The 19,947-nt window shown below is 44.3% G+C and overlaps 1 protein-coding gene across 4 annotated transcripts in view; it reads left to right on the top strand.

Moving 5' to 3' along the window:
* The window catches only part of STARD13 (StAR related lipid transfer domain containing 13), a 264,419-nt gene that overhangs the window by 180,555 nt on the left and 63,917 nt on the right, over positions 1-19,947 (top strand). For all 4 annotated transcript variants that reach the window (XM_049853067.1, XM_049853065.1, XM_049853068.1 and 1 more), the window contains exons 2-3: positions 11,350-11,421; positions 12,618-12,699. In XM_049853067.1, coding sequence (XP_049709024.1) covers positions 11,350-11,421; positions 12,618-12,699 — 154 coding nt within the window. The remainder of the gene's footprint in view (positions 1-11,349; positions 11,422-12,617; positions 12,700-19,947) is intronic.

Genomic DNA, 19,947 nt, shown 5'->3' with positions numbered 1-19,947 from the left:
TACAGTTTAGGAAATCCTATGGGGCAGTTCTACTCTGTCACATGGGGTCGCTATGAGCCAAAAATCGATTCAGTGGCACACAACAACGGCAAAAATTTTACTATAAGTTTTAAACTATTAAACTTTTTAGTAATTTATGTAACTCTTTTTACCTACACCTCACCTATCGACTGTCTTGTTACCTGACATTTCACATTTACGACAATAGTAAAAACTCTACTATTCAACTGTTTTGCACATTGACATCCATCTGGCAGTAATGAACACTGAGGTGTGAGGCGAGAGTAACGCTGGCTGTGATAGTTAAGGTTATGTCTCAGCTTGGCTGGGCCATGATTCTCAGTGGTTTGGCGGTTATGGAATGATGTAATTCAGCAGTTGTGTAATGATGTAGTCATCCTCCATTCTGTGATCTGATGTGGTCATCCTCCATTTTCACATAAAGCCAATTTTCACATAATGACCTGGACTTTGGAACCTAACCATGCTGGTAAGTGAGGAGTGGGGTGTATTTGATTACATTTGTAGTGTGTTTGTGGGATGTCTCAATGGACTTGAATATCACTGCTCTATGTGGTTAGATCATAGTATGACACAAGTCACGATGCATTTCTATGAATATGCAAAGGGGGGTTTCCAACACCCAGTTCAATTTCCCGCCTCTTTAGTTGAAAGCTTAATCTCCCCACCCCAAATCACATAAAGCTATTTCAGCTACCTGAACTCATTTTAAATTTCTTTCTGTAATGTGCCAGTGTTTATTAATGAATTGTAAAATGAAAATCCCAATACTTAAAAAGCAAGGCTATTAGCTCAGCAGCCTGTCTGGCCTTGAAAAACATGGAGGAAAATGAACAGGCAGCTGAAAATCAAATAAAAATGTGATTTCTTAAATCTGATCCTTATATTCTAGGGTGAGTGTTATATGCTTAGAAAATCATGCACAGATCATGGTGGTGGAATAATCTGGAAAAGAATAGTAGTAATGGCTACACAAGAAACCCTGGTGGTACAGCAGTTAAGTGCTCAGCTGCTAACCAAAAGGTCAGCGGTTCAAACCCACTCAATGGCTCTGCGCGAGAAAGACTTGGCAATCAAAACCCTATGGGGCAGTTCTACTGTGTCTGCAACACATGGCGTCACTATGAGTCGAAATCGACTCGACAGCACCCAGCAACAGCAACCACAGTGGTTGCACAATGTGATGAATGCAATCAATGTCACTGAATTGTTCTGTAATAGTTGTTGGATGGGAAAGTGTTCTGTTATGTATGTTTTTATCACACACACACACACACACACAATCACACACAGAGTCAGTGCCATTACTCATATTCATCAGACATGTAGAAAGCATTCCAGAAAACTAGCAAAGACACATTAAAAATTCCCGGTAAATATTTTATATACAATCTAAACCAGTGGCAAGGAATTTAGAAAGGGGGAAGAAAGCAACTTTTTTGATATACCAGGCAGATAATGAAATTACATTGGAACCATACACATTTTTTCTTTGGATAAAATTAAGCAAAAGCTAGTGTTCTTTTTTTGCTTTTTAACACTTTATTTAACTGTACTTTAGATAAAGGTTTACAGAACAAACCAGTTTCTCATTAAACAGAACACATATTGTTTTGTAACATTGATTAACAACGCTGCGACGTGTCAACGCTCTCCCTTCTCGACCCTGGGTTCCCTATTACTAGCTTTCCTGTCCCCTCCTGCCTTCTAGTCCTTGCTCCTGGGATGGTGTGCCTCTTTAGTCTCATTTTGTTTTATGGACCTGTCTAATCTTTGGCTGAAGGGTGAACCTCAGGAATGACTTCATTTCTGAGCTAAAGGGCGTCTGGGGCCTATACTGTCGGGATTTCTCCATTCTCTGACAGGCTGGTAAGTCTGGTCTTTGTGTGTGTGTGTGTGTGTGTGTGTGTGTGTGTGTGTGTGTGTGTGTGTGTGTGTGAGTTAGGGGCGACGTAGTGGTTAAGTGCTATGGCTGCTAACCAAAAGGCCGGCAGTTCAAATCCGCCAGGCACTCCTTGGAAACTCTATGGGGCAGTTCTACTCTGTCCTATAGGGTCGCTACAAGTCGGAATCGACTTGACGGCACTGGGTTTTGGTTTGGTGTGAGTTAGAGTTTTGTTCTACGTTTTTGTAGGTTCTGTCTGGGACCCTCTATTGTGATCCCTGTCAGAGCAGTCAGTGGTGACAGCCAGGCACCATCTAGCTGTACTGGATGCAGTCTGATGGAGGCCGTAGTAGATGTGGCCCATTAGTCCTTTGGACTAATCTTTCTGTTGTGACTTTAGTTTTCTCCTTTCTCCCTTGCTCCCAAAGGGGTGAGACCAGTGGAGGATCTTAGATGGGCCCACACAGGCTTTTAAGACCCCAGACGCTGCTCACCAAAGTAGAATGTAGAACATTTTCTTTATAATCTATGTTATGCCAATTGAGATAGACATTCCCTGAGGCCATGGTCCCCACAGCCCTCAGCCCAGCAGTTCAGTCCCTCAGGGAGTTTGGATGTGTCTGGAGCTTCCATGACCCTGACTTGTACAGGCTGTGCTGGCTTCCCCAGTATTGTGTACTGTCTTACCCTTCACCAAAGCTACCACTTACCTATTGTCTTATTTAGTGTTTCTCCATCCCCACCCCTCCACTCTCTCGTAACCATCAAGGATTGTTTCTTCTTGTGTGCAAACCTTTTCATGAGTTAGCAAAAACTAGTTTTGATTGATCCACTTATTACAGTTGCTGTAGAGATCAATGCATAAAGCCTCGAGTTGGGAGTTAGAAGCTTTGGCCAAGTTGCATCCTACCGTTCCCGCCCCTGTTGCTGCCGGGTCCGTGGAGTCAGTTCGACTCACAGTGATCCTGTGTGACAGAGTCGAACTTTCCCATAGGGTTTCCTAGGCTGAAATCGTTACAGGAGCAGATCACCAGGTTTTTCTCCTATGGAGCCTCTGGCTGAGTTCGAATCACTAACCTTTCATTTAGCAATTCCTGCCCTACTAGGAGTAAAAAAAAAATAGAAAATGGACTGCAAGATTCTTGGAGTTACTTTATCCTGACAGAGTCTGTGTTCCTTCTACTGGACATAGTTTTCCCAGAGTCCATGAAAGGAGCCCCGGTGGTTAAGTACTCGGCTGCTAACTGAAAGATCTGTGGTTTGAACCCACCAGCCACTTGTCGGGAGAAAGATGAGGCAGTCGACTTGCTTCAGTAAAGATTTACAGCCTTGAAAACCCTATGGGGCGACTCTACTCTGCCCTATAGCGTTGCTATGAGTCAGCATCCACTTGAGGGCAATGGCTTAACTAGAGTGCTCAGAGCTGTAAATAGGTGGGTCAAGCAGATGAAATAGCAGAGAACCTTCTACAACTACGGCCATTTGGATATGTCTGAAAACAGGTATAGAAGAGGGCTGATTCCCTAAGAACATTCACACTTTTTTTTTTTTTTTTTAACATTTAAAAAGTAAACTGCCTTAAATCAATGTAGAAGAACCAGTTGACAAGTTGCCTTCCAGTCAATTCCAACTCATGGTGACCCCGTGTGTGTTGGAGGAAACTTCGCTCCACAGGGTTTTCAATGGCTGATTTTTTATAAGGCGCCATTCCAAGGTGCCTCTGGGTGGATCAGAACCACCATCGTGTCAGCTACTGTGGACTCTTGTTCCCCACCTTTCCAAGAGGAGCCGGAGACACCAAGTGAGAGAGAGAGAGGCCACCTCCAGAATCTCATACTGTTGTCCCAAGAAGCTTACTCAAGACTCAAAAGTCTTGGCCAGCCAACATGGAGGCACTTTGGCTGACGCCTACAAATGCTGAACCTCTTTCTAATTGTCTAAAGGAGCCCTTGTGGCACAGTGGTTGAGTACTCAGCTGCAAACTGAAAAGGTCAGTTGTTGGAACTCAACCGCTGCTGCACAGGAGAAAGATGTGACAGCCAGCTTCGGTAAAGATTACAGCCTTAGAAGCCCCATGGGGCAGTTCTGCTGTGTCCTGCAGGGTCGCTATGAGCCGGAATCGACCTGACGGCAACGGGGTCTAATAGTCTAAATCATCCGTCTGGTCCGCTACCTTGCGCTTCAGTCCACGGCCTGCCCTCCTGTGGAACCCCCTGGAACTTAGCGGTAGCCAGTGGTGCCAGAACTTCAGAAAGCTGGGCTGCGCGTGTGCTTGTGTGCAGCCGCCCTGAGGAATACCACAAACGTCCGATAGGAACAAGCTTCACAAAGGAAAGAAGAGAAGAAAGGACTACTTCTGCCTCGTGAAGAACTTGAGTCGGAACAGTCTGGGTAGAAATGATCTATTTGGCCGCTAGAGCATGCGTTTCTGCTTGGTTTTCTTTGTGATGGGTTAGAGAGGGTTGTAAATTCTTTCCTTTTTATGCTGTTGGGAATACACATGTAATCATATTCCTGAAGAGTTTTCTCGTTCTTTGCAGTAGAACTTTTGGTTCTTCTGTGGTGTAAGTGTGTTTGTGTGAGAGAGAGAACGTGTGTGCGTGTGTGTGAGCACCCACACGTTCACACGTGTGAGAGATGAGCATGAAAGGGTTGTTTAATTCATATAGAGCATGCATCGAAAGCTGGGAAGCAGGATTCCAAGCAGAGATGACATTGAGACTGACTGTGTTCATGTCTGCGACACACTAACGGAGATCCAGTAGCAATTTAAAGTTGAAATAAAGGCCTACGTGCTTCATCTATAGAACAGATGGCTGGCGGCTGTGTTAGTTAGCTTATGCTAGATGAAGCTGCTGTAACTAATCATCCCCCAAGTCATGGTGGCATAAAACAGCACAAGTTTATTTCTTGCTCATATTACATGCCAGTGGCTGGTCAGCTGTGGTGTCGTTCCTCATGTCCAAGTGTCATCATTCCAGAGCCCATAGGAAGGAAGATCTTTTATCTAGGACATGCTTGAGGAGCCCTGGTGGCACAATGGTTAAGTGCTCAGCTGCTAACCAAAAGGTCAGCAGTTCTAACCCACCCAACAGCTACATGGGAGTAAGACCTGGCAACCTGCCCCCACAAAGATTACAGCCTAGAAAACCCATTGGGGCAGTTCTAGCCCGTCACATAGGGTCACTATGAGTCAGCATCCACTTGATGGCACCTAACAACAACAATGGCACTGTATGTGGATATGAATGATGGCGTATTAATATTACACCAAACCTTATGTTACCACCGTGCTCTTCTGCCAGGAGGGCGTTTACAGCCCTAATCACCTGTGCAGATGGGACGCCAGGTATTGCGGTGGTAACAGACTTTGATTTCAGCCCCATGGCGTGGCATCAGGACACACCTTTGTGAACTCTCTGAATAATATGAGTTTATTGCAGTGTGTAAATGGCCTGAATAAGTCTGAAATATATACCAAGTATGTTTTCCTTACACGTGTAGCATTTCCTTGCTATGATATTTTGAGTTACTGTTATTGTTGTCACTGGGTGCCGTCAAGTCGATTCCAACTCATAGCGACCCCATAGGACAGAGTTGAATTGCCTCATAGGGTTTTCTAGGCTGTAATCTTTACGGCAGCAGATCACCAGGTCTTTCTCTCTTGGAGCTGCTGGGTGGGTTCGAACTTCTAACCTTTTGGTTAACAGCCGAGAACTTAACCATTGTGCTACCAAGAAAACAAACGACAAACCTGTTGCCATTGAGTTGATTTCCTACTCATAGTGACCGTAGAGGACAGAGTAGAACTGCCCCATTGGGTTTCCAAGGAGCAGCTGGTGGATTTGAACTGCCAGCATTTTTGGTCAGCAGCCAAGCTCTTAGCCACTGTGCCACCAGGGTTCCTATATCTTTATAGACGGAATGGATATTCTGACATTGACTTGAACAAAACTGGCCTAGTGTGCGATCAAAGAAATACACCTTCAGAAATAGAAGCTTCACTTTAGAAGTTCTGTCTGAAGACCAAGGAGTCTCCCATCTTCAGCAGCACGTCAGTAATGACGCTGACTCGGCCGTGTGAGTCGTCCAAAGCCGACAACCACGAGCGCTGTTGAAGCTTTAAGGCCTTGGATTGGCTTTAATAGAGATCATTGTACCCACTGCAGACACTTCGTGGTGCCTGAATCATCTGCTGTGTGAGAACAGGAATCCCTCAGAAGCGGGGTGCCCACGGAGCTAGCCAGTTTAAATGAAAAGACAAAACACTGTCTCTCAAGTCCGCTTTTCTGAGTCCCGTGGAGATGCATCCTCGCCTTTCTCTCTCCCTGCCCTCCACCTCGCCTTTCTAGAGCACTTTTAATTAGCGTTGAAGAAAGAAGACCTACTTAACTTGGAGCCAGTTTGCCCAACAGAAATCTGGGGAGATTTGTAAGAACAACAGAAATACATATATATGCCCTTACATAAAGATTTCATAAACTGCATGGGTTAGATCAGGTGCCTTCTAGCCAGTTAATTGTCTGATCATAAAATTTAATTTGTCCCTCACTTGCATTTTTATGGTAGTTTAGAAAGAATAGGAGCCCTGGTGGCCCAGTGGTTAAAGCCGTGGACTGCTAGCAGAAAGGTCAGCAGTTCGAAACCACTAGCTGCTCTGTGGGAGAAAGATGTGGCAGTCTGCTTCCGTAGAGATTTACAGCCTTGGAAACCCTGTGGGGTCGCTAAGAGTCAGACTCGACTCAACGGCAATGGGTTTTTGTATTCCAACAATTTAAAAAGTAAACATCATGCCCAAAAGAGAGTAAATTTCCCATTTTTACAAACAACAGTAGTATATGGAAAATGATTCACAATGTATTATTGCGTGAATAAGACGGCCAGCCGAAGGTATTAAGTTCCATGTTACAATTCCAGGAAACAAATAATATACAGCAAAATATGTGTTTAGTATGGGGCAAAAGTAGACTTTTTTCTTTCTTTCTTTCTTTTTTAAAGTCTTCAACATTGAGCACGTATAATTAAGAAACATGACATTGTTGTTGTTAGGTGTCAGGGAGCCGATTTCCGAATCATGGAGCCGCTGTGAAGAACCATGAAACTATAAAAACAGCGCCACTTGCACCGATTTGTTCACAGGGCGCCTTTGTTCTCGGGGCCCTAGTAGTGCACACCCCGAGGCACCCAGAGAGCCGGGCCCCCTCAGCCAGCCTGGTCTCCGTGTTCTTCGTGTGTAAGTAAGGCAGTCGAGTGTGCTCTTGCTCTGAGGAGCCTGGTCTCCATGTTCCCCGCGTGTGAGTGAGGCAGTCGTGTGTGCCCTTTCTCTGAGGAGCACATGCACACACGTGCAGAAACACATGCTAAGCAAAAAGCCACCTCGTGACTTGCTTGAGGCGACAAGTGAGAAGTTTTGCCTCATTTTCGTGCAGTTTGTCGTCCTGCGGTGGTTTGCATGTTGCTGTGATGCTGGAAGCTAGGCTGCCAACATTTCAAACACCAGCAGGTCACCCATGGTGGATGGGTTTCAGTGGAGCTCCCAGACAAAAACAGACTTCGAAGAAAGGCCTGACGACTGACTCCCAAAGGTTATCCAACAGAAACCCTGCGGTTCCCAACAGAATATTGTCTGGTACAGTGCTGGCAGATGAGTCCCCCAGGTTGGAGGACGACCGACTCCCAAAAGTTATCCAACAGAAACCCTACGGTTCCCAACAGAATGTTGTCTGGTACAGTGCTGGCAGGTGAGTCCCCCAGGTTGGAGGATGACCGACTCCCAAAAGTTATCCAACAGAAACCCTACGGTTCCCAACAGAATGTTGTCTGGTACAGTGCTGGCAGATGAGTCCCCCAGGTTGGAAGGCACTCAAAATACAGTGGCTGCCACAATGGGCTCTAACACAGCGACAATTGTGAGGATGGCACAGGATCAGGCAGCGGTTTGTTGTGTTGTACGGGGGGTCACTACAAGTCAGAAACAACTCAGCAGTACCTGACACCAACAACAAAACAGCAAGAGCACAACTACAAAGATATCCTCACAGCATTTTCCTTAAATGTCATTTAAATCTCATTACAGAGATCTTTGTGAAACAATGGCAATGGCAACAATGATTCTTTTTTAATTCTCGAATCATTTTGACCATTGGAAAGGGCACACACCCTGGGGAAACAGTAGTGTTTGGCTGTGGGGGACTCAGTAGAAATTGCAAGACTTTTTTTTTTTAACTCAACTTGATGGGTGAAGTCAAATTTGGTATTGGTTAATTATGTCCATCAAGTTGAGTTTATTGGTTTTGTAGATAAATAAGGAGCCCTTGTAGCACAGCGGTTAAGTGCTCAGCTGCTAACTGAAACGGTGGTGGTTCAAGCTCACCCAGGGGCTCTGAGGGTGAAAAGATCTCGGTGGCTCTGCTCCTGTAAAGATTCCAGCCTTGGAAACCCTGTGGGGCAGTTCTCTGTCACACGGGGTCTCTATGAGTAGGATTTGACTTGGCAGCAACGGGCTTTTGGTGACACACATGTTAAGCGCTCAGCTGATAACCAGAAGGTTGGCAGTTCGAACCCACCCAGCCTCTGCACAAGAGAAAAGACCTATCCATCTGCTCCCATTAAGAGAACAGCCTAGGGAGCCCTATGGGGTAGTTCTATTCTGTTGCATGGGGTTGCTGTGAGTCACCATGTGTAGATGGAACCCAACAACAACATCGATGACTGTATTGTACTGACAGGGAGAGCAAGCCTGAAGCTTAAAAATTGAGAAGGCAGGAGCTGACCTGCGACTCGACGGGAACTCACCCAGTATTATGCGTGTTGCAGGAAGAGTGGGCGCCCCTCTCCCCTTGACATACCTGTGTGGTTATCAAAGTGGAAGCCCTCAGAGAGGATTCGCACACCAGTACTAGACAAGTTCCGGGCCATGCAATGACTGCGCCTCGTGCCTTCAGCAGAGAAAGCCCAAGGTAGCTGACAAAGCGCAGATACAGCACTTGCCTGGCACTGGTGGGTCTCAGAGGCACCCGTCCTGACAGCAATGCTTTCCAAAACTGTATTTCCAGCTCGGCACCACCGGTGTTTCTGAAGGCTGGTTGAGGTTGTTGTTGGGTATGATCAAGTCTGTGGCCCCATGTGACAGAGTAGAGCTGCCCCATAGGTCCTCCTAGGCTGTCATCTTTACAGAACAAGAGCACCAGGTCTCTTCTCTTGAAGAGCCACTGGGTAAGTTAGAACTGCCAAACTTTTGGCTGGCTTTCAAGCTTTTAACTACTGCACTACCAGGGCCCTTGAATGCTGTGTACACAGCAGCCATGAGTACCCACGAGGTCTGTGCTGGTAGCTATTCCTTGAAAAACCCTCATGTCGGAGACAAAACTGGAGATTCAGAATTATCCATATTTGGAGTGACAGTGGCTTACCAGTACCAGCTGCCATCAAGTCAACTCCGACTCATGGCGACCGCATGTGTGTCAGAGTAGAACTCTGATCCATAGGGTTTCCAGTGGCTAGTTTTTCAGAAGTAGATTTTCAGGGCTTTATTCCTAGGCACCTCTAGGTGGACTTGAACCTCTGACCTTTCTGTAGCAGCCAATCCGGTTAACCATTCGTACCACCCAGGGCATCCTCAGGGACAGTGGATTAGGGGATGCCAAAAGAAACAGGCACCCTGGGCCAGCGGCCGCCACAGGCTCTGTTTTCCTTAATGTAATGACAAATTTTAATCCAGATGCAACCCGATCAGTGGGACAGAGCTGTAGGTTTTTGTTCTTCCCTTTCGGCTAAGATCAGGCCTTTGGTCTGTTTTCAAACACCAAACAGCTCCATTAGACTCAGCATTATGCTGTTCAGACTTCCCGTGTGCAGCCCAGATGTACAGTCTCTGCCACAGCCCATGTTAGTTCAGATCCTCCGTGTGCAGTGGTCCCAGGAACGCCCTGTCCTCTCTGGCTTTGGACCGAGGAGAAAAACGAGCCCCCGATTCCATGGAAACGCAATGACCTGCCCAGGACCTATCCCAGCAGGAGAGGAGGGGCTGGGTAGGGCCTGTTAGAATGGGCTGTTTAATTTCCTTTGGGGAAACTGGCCCTTTGACAGATGAACCTCTTGTGCCCTGTGTTTGTATTCTTCTAGCAGAGTTGTGGTTGGGAAGTGGTCCAGGATCCGCAGGGTCAGATGCTGACCTGGTTCACATACGGTGCACCCCTCCCATCTCACCCGCAGCTTCTCCAGGAAGGTGATCACGGGGGCCGTTGCTGTCTGTATCTGCCAAAAAATGTCACCCAGAGGACATGGTCTGGCCTTGGCTTTCAGAGGCATGGGCAGCCCCATCACGCTCGTTTCTCAGTTTGTGATAATCAGCATTGCTCTGGCCTCCTGCTCTGTGCCTCCTAAAACACTTACAGTGTGCGTGACTAATGAACAGTCTGTGGTGGTGTTAGCAGTTAAGCCCTCTGTCCTACAGGATTGCTAGGAGCCAGAATCGACTCAGGGTACCAACAACAGCAACAACTAACCAAAAGGTTGGCACTTCAAACCCATCCCGAGGCACCTTGGAAGAAAGGCCTGGCTGTCTACTTCCTAAGGTCACAGCCATTGAAAACCCCATGGAGCACAGCTCTACTGTGACCCACATGGAGTCACTGTGGGTCGGAATCGACTCGAAGGCGACTGGTTTGTTTTTATTAATAATGCATCTAGCCTTCAGGTCGTTAATAAAATTAAAGAAATACTACTACATTGGATTTTTGTAGTACCTTTCTTCTTGAGAAAATGTATTTCCATAGACTGCCCAGTTTTAGAGGAGCCCTGGTGGTGCCACAGTTAAGTGCCCAGCTACTAACCAAGAGGTCGCCAGTTCGGTGCCACCAGCTGCTCCCCGGGAGAAAGCTGTGGCGGTCTGCTTCCATAAAGATCACAGCCTCAGAAACCCCGTAGGGCATTCTCCTCTGTCTTACAGGGTCGCTGTGAGTTGGAATCCACTTGAGGGCAACAAGCTTTAGTCCTTCTTCCGTTATCCAAAGACTGAAAGAAAAAAGGGTGTTGAATAAGTACTCTTATCATTATCTTTGGAACGTAAAAAAGAAAAATCTTAAAAAAAAAAAAACCTTAAAAAAAGGGACTATAACGTATTTCCTCCTCTGCCCAGCCCCCTGGTTGCTTGGGGTGTAAATAAAACCTTTTCCCTGCCTGAAGCTCAGCCTTTGTGTTTTGTAATCTGCGGGTTTGTTGTTATCCAAGTACTTAGGCATCAGTACTGGAGGTAATCCTAATAGACCCCGTGACAAGAAGCCCATTTCTGGGCCTGCCTGCCTGCGCAGACTCACCTGAGAACAATCCTGCTTTGTGATCACTGGGCACAATGCTCACTAGTGTCCTTTCCCGGCTTAATGAGGCAGAGTGCCGGTGGGCGCCTGGTGGACTCATCCATTTCTCTTTCTTGTGTTTTTCAGAAATTGAGGCAAAGGAAGCATGTGACTGGCTCCGCGCTGCTGGCTTCCCACAGTACTGTCAGCTCTACGAGGGTACGTCAGCCTTCCCTTTACATCGCCCCTTCCAGAGGGGAGACTTATGAAATGAGCCTCGTGTAATTAGGCTGTGTTTTGACTTCTGGTCTTTTCTCAACCAGTTTTCTTTGCTTCCTTTTTCTCCTCAGCCTTGGCAAAGCCTAGGGCTTATGCTGATACCAATTTAGAAATGAGTATCCCTTCCCAAAGGAGCTCTGATGATGCAGTGGGTAAGCACTTGGCTGCTAGCCCAAAGGTTGGTGGTTTGAATCCACCCAGGGGCTCCATGGGAGAAAGACCTGGTGATCTGCTCCGGTAAAGATTAAACCAAAACCAAACCAAACCCATTGCCGTTGAATCGATACCGACTCCTAGCGACTGCGGCCTGGAAAACCCTGGGGCAGTTCTCCTCTGTCCCATGAGGTTGCTGTGTGGCGGGATTGCCTCGGCAGCACACAACATCAACATAGGTGTCGTAATGGCAAGAGATAGTGCAAAATATAAAAAAGAGAAAGGAGTAGAGGGCTATGAGAATGAACCGCCGTTGTCTGTTAGATTAAGCATGGCCTCTACTCCTGTAATCTCCAGACTCCTACCTCCATGGATAGGGTACCTTCAGGTAACACCGTGCTCCAAGGGTTGCCTTTGACGTCCAGCACTGGCCTGAATAGCCTTTTGGAGAGAAGTTCTGGCACTGGAATTTCTTCTTCTCTGTGGGTAGATTCAGTTATCTGAGTATTCTGCTGCCACTCCAAAGAGACTCAGGATTTTGCTATGAAAGAAAGCATTTGAGACCACGGAGCTTGGGATGTTTTGGGAAATTTCCTTCTTGAGAAAAAACTGAATATTTCATGACTTCATCAGGATAGAAGGCAGCGACCTACGCTTTAGGCGGTGGAGTGTAGAAGCTTGTCTCCGAGTTCCTATCAGCATGTTTGGGACCATGGTGAGCTGGAAAAACTTGCCACTCGGTATTCAGCTGTACTCAGTGTCTAGTACTTGATTATTCTCCTATATCACCCTTCCTTTGTACTCTTAAAAGCATTTGTTGTTGTAAAAATAAGACTACCTGCTGTCTCGAGCACTGCCAACATGCCCCTGAGGGGGAGCGGCTGGATTAAGATCAGTGGCTTGTCCAGGACCTTGGTGGCCACGATGCTTTGGTGCCCGTTCAGATAAAACCAGGTGTGTTAATACCTTTCTCTCTCTCTCAGATTCACAATTCCCCATCAACATCGTGGCCGTCAGGAATGATCATGATTTTCTTGAGAAGGACCTTGTAGAACCTCTTTGCAGGTAAAGCTTGTGAAGTATTTTTGTTTTAATTGTTCAGTCTGCGATGCATATCTCTCTGTTGAGGAGCTAATTCAACAATTCAATGTATGTTTATTTTTTTACTGCCTACCGCATGCCAGGCCTGGGTCCAGGTTCTAAATGTACTGCAGTGAGCATGCTCAGTCCCTGATCTCATGGAGCTTGACTCCTGGTGGGAGGCTTCAGACAATAAAAAAATATATAGATTAGGAAAAAGGAGAGAGAGATGAGATACAGAGAGAGATGATAAGAACGAGATTATAGAGATGATAGAGCTAGAGGTGAAAGAGATAGAGATGAGAGAGATGATGTAGATAGATGATAGATGTAGAGATGATAGTGACAGATTATAGAGATGGTAGAGATAGAGATTATACAGATAGTAGAGACAGAGATGACAGATATAGAAATGATAGTGACAGAAATCATAGAGATGTTAAAGATGATAGAGACAGAGATTATAGAGATGATATAGAGAGATGATAGAGATAGAGGTGGAAGAGATAGAAATGAAAGAGATCATAGAGATAAAGATGATAGAGACATGTTAGAGAGAGATGATAAAGATGATAGATGATAGATACAGAGAGATGATAGAGAAACAGATTATACAGATGATAGAGATAGAGATGAAATAGAAATGAGATCATAGAGATGATACAGACAGGTGAAAGAGATGATAGAGATGACAGATATAGAGAGATGAAGCTAGAGATAATAGAGAGAGATGTAGAGATAGAGATGAAAGACGTAGAGGGAGATGAGAGAGGTGATACAGATAGAGAGAGGATAGACAGAGATGATAGAGAGAGATAATAGAGATGATATAGATGATAGATATGATTCACAGATGTGATTGGTAGATAGATGATAGAGCGATAGATCAATTGATCGATAGAGAGAACTTCAGAGAGTGTTAAATGCTATTAAACAAATGTATAAGATAATGATATAGAGAGCTATTGGGGGCACAGGCAAATCAGTGGGAGGAGGCAACATGGGCGGCCACAGCATGAGTGTCAGGGAAGACCCTGAGAAATTCCATGAGTAGTCGAACTTGGCTGTATTTTCTGCAAAGTCCAGTAATTATATCAGCAAAGCAGAGTATAGTGAAGATCTCGCTATGTGACATCTGCCGTAAGGATGCAAAGACCTTAATTCCCTCCCCTGAACAAGTTCCTAGTCTGATTAGAGAAATCTAGGTGAAGAAATCAGGTATGAATACATGAACAAATAAGTCACAATTATAATTTGGATTTTAATAAAATATATCATTGTAACAGTAGGTGTTTGAAGTCATCTAACTAGGGCACTGGAGAGAAGTCAGAGCTGGAGAGAAATGTTACCTTGGCAGATGTGAGTTGTTTTTCTGAGGCCACAGCTAGTTATGGGCAGAACTGATCATCAACCCAGTACTTGTAACTTTCCACCCAACATTCTTTCTAGTAGACTCTGCATTTGATGTAGGAAAGACGGCAGCTTAAGGTGAAAGTAATGAGCAAAACTTTTGTCAAGAAGGAGACCAGTCTATGATAGATGCTGTTATTAGTTGCCATCAAGTCCATTTCGACTCATAGTGACCCCATATGATAGAGTAGAAGCTACCCCATAGGTTTTTCTTGACTGTGATCTTTACAGGAGCAGATTGTCAGGTCTTTCTCCCTTGCAGCCTCTGGGTGGGTTTGATTCACTGACCCTTCGGTTAGCAGCCAAGGCTTACCTGTTGCTCCACCAGGACTCATTCATGTTAGAATACTGTGTACATAGTCCTAGACTTGTCTGGTCTTAAGGCACATACAGAGTAAAGCTAGATGATGACCCCCCAGGTTGGAAAGCACTCATAAGATGACTGGGGAAGAGCTGCCTCCTCAAAGTAGAGTCAACCTTAATGACGTGGATGGAGTAAAGCTTTCGGGACCTTCATTTGCTGATGTGGCACGATTCAAAATGAGAAGAAACAAATGCAAGCATCCATTAATAATCGGAACCTGGAATGTATGAAGTATGAATCTAGGAAAATTGGAAATCGTCAAAAATGAAATGGAACGCATAAACATCAATATCCTAGGCATTAGTGAGCTGAAATGGACTGGTATTGGCCATTTGGAATCAGACAATCATATAGTCTACTATGCTGGGAATGACAACTCGAAGAGGAATGATATTGTGTTCATCGTCAAAAAGAACGTTTCAAGATCTATCCTGAAGTACAATGCTGTTAGTGATAGGATAATATCCATACGCCTACAAGGAAGACCAGTTAATACGACTATTATTCAAATTTACGCACCAACCACTAGGGCCAAAGATGAAGAAATAGATTTTTATCAGCTGCTGCAGTCTGAAATTGATCGAACATGCAGTCAAGATGCATTGATAATTACTGGTGATTAGAATGCGAAAGTTGGAAACAAAGAAGAAGGATCAGTAGTTGGAAAATATGGCCTTGGTGATAGAAACAATCCCGGAGATCGAATGAGAGCATTTTACAAGACCAACGACTTCATCATTGCAAATACCTTCTTTCACCAACATAAACAGTGACTGTATACATGGACCTCGCCAGATGGAACACAAAGAAAGCAAATGGACTACACCTGTGGAAAGAGACGCTGGAAAAGCTCAATATCATCAGTCAGAACAAGGCCAGGGGCTGACTGTGGAACAGGCCATCAAGTGCTCATATGCAAGTTCAAGCTGAAACTGAAGAAAATCGGAGCAAGTCCACGAGAGCCAAAATATGACCTTGAGTATATCCCACCTGAATTTAGAGACCATCTGAAGAACAGATTTGATGCACTGACCACTAGTGATCAAAGACCAGACAAGTTGTGGAATGACGTCAAGGACATCATCCATGAAGAAAGCAAGAGGTCACTGAAAAGACAGGAAAGAAAGAAAAGACCAAGATGGATGTCAGAGGAGACTCTGAGACTTGCTCTTGAGCGTCAAGCAGCTAAAGCACAAGGAAGAATTGAAAAAGTAAAAGAACTGAACAGAAGATTTCAAAGGGCCTCTCGAGAAGACAAAGTAAAATATTACAATGACATGTGCAAAGAGCTGGAGATGGAAAACCAAAAGGGAAGAACACGCTCGGCGTTTCTCAAGCTGAAAAAACTGAAGAAAAAATTCAAGCCTCGAGTTACAATAGTGAAGGATTCCATGGCGAAAATATTAAACGACACAGGAAGCATCAAAAGAAGATGGAAGGAATACACAGAGTCATTATACCAAAAAGAATTAGTCGATGTTCAACCATTTCAAGAGGTGGCATATGATCAGGAACCGATGGTACTGAAGGAAGAAGTCCGAGCTGCTCTGAAGGCATTGGTGAAAAACAAGGCTCCAGGAATTGATGGAATATCAACTGAGATGTTTCAACAAACAGATGCAGTGCTGGAGGTGCTCATTCGTCTATGCCAAGAAATGTGAAAGACAGGTACCTGGCCAACTGACTGGAACAGATCCATGTTTATGCCTATTGCCAAGACACGTGATCCAACCGAATGTGGAAATTATAGAACAATATCATCAATATCACACGCAAGCAAAATTTTGCTGAAGATCATTCAAAAACAGCTGCAGCAGTGTATCAACAGGGAACTGCCAGAAATTCAGGCCGGTTTCAGAAGAGGACATGGAACCAGGGATATCATTGCTGATGTCAGATGGATCCTGGCTGAAAGCAGAGAATACCAGAAGGATGTTTACCTGTGTTTTATTGACTATGCAAAGGCATTCGACTGTGTGGATCATAACAAATTATGGATGACATTGCGAAGAATGGGAATTCCAGAACACTTAATTGTGCTCATGAGGAACCTTTACATATATCAAGAGGCAGTTGTTTAGACAGAACAAGGGGATACTGATTGGTTTAAAGTCAGGAAAGGTGTGCGTCAGGGTTGTATTCTTTCACCATACCTATTTAATCTGTATGCTGAACAAATAATCCAATCTGTATGCTGAACAAATAATCCAAGAAGCTGGACTATATGAAGAAGAACGGGGCATCAGGATTGGAGGAAGGCTCGTTAACATCCTGCGTTATGCAGATGACACAACCTTGCTTGCTGAAAGTGAAGAGGACATGCATGTGAAAGCTGGACAATGAATAAGGAAGACTGAAGAAGAGTTGATGCCTTTGAATTGTGGTGTTGGCGAAGAATATTGAATATACCTTGGACTGCCAAAAGAACAAACAAATCTGTCCTGGAAGAAGTACGGCCAGAATGCTCCTTAGAGGCAAGGATGGCGAGACTGTGTCTTACATACTTTGGACATGTCAGGAGGGATCAGTACCTGGAGAAGGACATCATGCTTGGCAGAGTACAGGGTCAGCGGAAAAGAGGAAGACCCTCAACGAGGTGGACTGACACAGTGGCTGCAACAATGAGCTCAAGCATAACGATTGTGAGGATGGCGCAGGACCGGGCAGTGTTCGTTCTGTTGTGCATGGGTCGCTATGAGTTGGACCCGACTCGATGGCGCCTAACAGCAACAACAAGACACATATATATGCTTGTCTTAAGGCAGCCACTCTAGGGTTTCTATACGGAGGAAAAATATGTTTATGTTAAGAAATGGTCTCTGAATGTTCAAGGAAAATAATACAATGGATTTACTTAAGTGGGTAAAAGAGCAAAGCAATCTTCAAATCGCAAATTCCAGAAATGTGCTATTGGGACTAGAAACAAACAAGAACAAAATGCCATTTGCAAAAGTTGATGAGGTTCTTATTCTTTGCTGTTGTTGTTGGGTGCCATCAAGTCGATTCTGACTCATAGCGACCCCATGTGACAGAGTAGAACTGCCCCATAGGGTTTCCTAGGCTGCAGTCTTTATGGATGCCAACTGCCACATACTTCTCCTGCGGAGCAACTGGTTAGCAGTAGACGGCGTAGCCATCCCTATGGGGCAGTTCTACTTTGTCCTATAACGTCACAGTGTGTCGGAATCAACTCAATGGCAATGGATTTAGTTTTTTTTTTTAATCTTTGTGGGAGCAGATCTCCAGGTCTTTCTCCTGAGGGGCTGCTAGATGGGTTTGAAGCACCAACCTTTCCTTTAACAGCCGAGTGCTTAACCATTGCACCACCAAGTGTCCTTAAATTAAGTCATATATGTATAAAGTAAAATCCACTGTTCTCCATGTACAGTTTTTTGAGTTTTGACAAATGCGTACCATCATGTAACCACCACCAAAGGCATCACCCCCCAAAATTCCAGGTCCTCCTTTGTCTTCAGTCTCTACTCCTAGCCCCTGCCAAACACTAATTATTTTTTGTTCCTATAGTTTTCTTTTTCCGGAATGTCATACAAGTGAAATAAAAAAAGTAACTAACTTTTTGAGTCTGGCTTCTTTCACTTAGAATAAAGCACTCAAGATTCATCCGTGCTGTTGTGCGTATTGGTAATTCTTTCCTTTTTATCACCGAGTGGTATACTGCTGGAAGCCCTGGTGGCGTAGTGGTTAAGTGCTATAGCTGCTGACCAAAGGTCGGCAGTTCGAATCTGCCAGGTGCTCCTTGGAAACTCTGTGGGGCAGTTCTACTCTGTTCTATAGGGTCGCTATGAGTCGGAATCGACTCGACGGCACTGGGTTTGGTTTGTTTTTTTTAGTATACCATTGTATAGATGTACTGGAGTTTACTCTTCCACTCAACGGTGGAAGGATATTTGAGTTGTTTCCAGTTTAGGTGATTATAAAGCCACTGTAAACATTCATATCCAAGTTTTGTGTTAGCACAAGCTTTCATTTCTTTTGGATAAAAACTTATGAATGGGATTATGGTTAAAATATGATAAGTGTATTTTAACTTTACAAGAAGCCACGTAACTGTTCTCCAAATGGGCCATACTATTTTGTATTCGCACCCACAATGCATGAGAGTTCCAGTTGCCCCACCTCTTTGTCAGTACTTGGTATTGTCAGTTTTTGTTTTGTTTTCAGGGATCCTAATAGGGTCACTATGAGTCAGAATCGACGCTACAGCAACGGGTTTAGTTTTCGGTTTTGGTAATAGGTGTCTAGTCATATCTCATTGTCATTTTAATTTAATTTCCTTAATTAAATGACTTAAGTGGGTAAAAGAGCAAAACCCAGTACCGTCGAGTCGATTCCAACTCATAGCAACCCTACAGGACAGAGTAGAACTGCTTCATAGATTTTCCAAGGAGCTCCTGGAGGATTCAAACTGCCAACCCTTTGGTTAGCAGCTGTCTTCAAATCCTGAATTCCAGAGATGGGCTACTTGGACTAGAAAACAAACAAGAACAAAATGCCATTTGCAAAAGTTGATGAGGAAAAATATGTGGCAGTTGGCTTCCGTAAAGATTGCAGCCTAGGAAACCCTGTGGGGCAGTCCTACTTTGTCACATGGGGTTGCTATGAGTCAGAATCGACTTGATGGCACCCAACATTTCCTTAGTGACTAATGGTGTTAAACATTTTTTCGTGTGTTTATTTGCCATTTATTTGAACCGTCTGTTCAAATCTTTTACCCATTTTTTTAAACTGGGTTGTATATTTTCTTATTTCACTTTGAGAGTTCTTTATATGTTATAGACATAAGTCCTTTGCTAAATAGGAATTTTGAAGATACTGTCTACCAGTGTATAGCTTGTGTTTCCAATCTCTTAACAATCTCTTTTATGAGACAAAAGTGTTGAATTTTGCTCAAGTCCAGTTTTATCAGTTTTTTCCTTTCGTGCTTTTAATGTGATATCTAGTAAACTTTTGTCTAACATGAGGTCACAAAGATGTATGTGGTACAAAGTATGGCTCGAGATTCATTTTTTTGCATGTGATGGCCGTTTGTTTCAGCACCCAGGTGAAAAGACTATACTTTCTTCATTGGATTTTCCCTTTCAGTTTTATTGTGAATCAACTGACCATGTATGTATGAGTCTATCGTAGACTCTGTTCTGTTTCATTTATCTGTGTGCCTGTCCTTTCTTCAGGATGGCTCTGTCTGGAATACTTTAGCTTTAGGTAAGTCTTAGAGTCAGGTGGTGTGAATCCTGCTTTCTTCTTCTCCGTCAGGATGGTTTGGCTACTCCAGTTCCTTTGCCTTTCCATATAAATTTTAGAAACGGTCATTAAGATCTATAAAAAGAAAATCTTACTGTAGTTTTGAATAGAATTTGTTGAATCTATAGATCAGTTTGGGGAAAATTGACATGTTAACAATATTGAGTCTTCAATACATAAACATAGTATATGTCTCT

This window comes from Elephas maximus, chromosome 14 (assembly GCF_024166365.1).
Source record: "Elephas maximus indicus isolate mEleMax1 chromosome 14, mEleMax1 primary haplotype, whole genome shotgun sequence".
Lineage (NCBI taxonomy): Eukaryota > Metazoa > Chordata > Mammalia > Proboscidea > Elephantidae > Elephas > Elephas maximus.
This window is presented reverse-complemented; position numbering and strand designations above follow the sequence as displayed.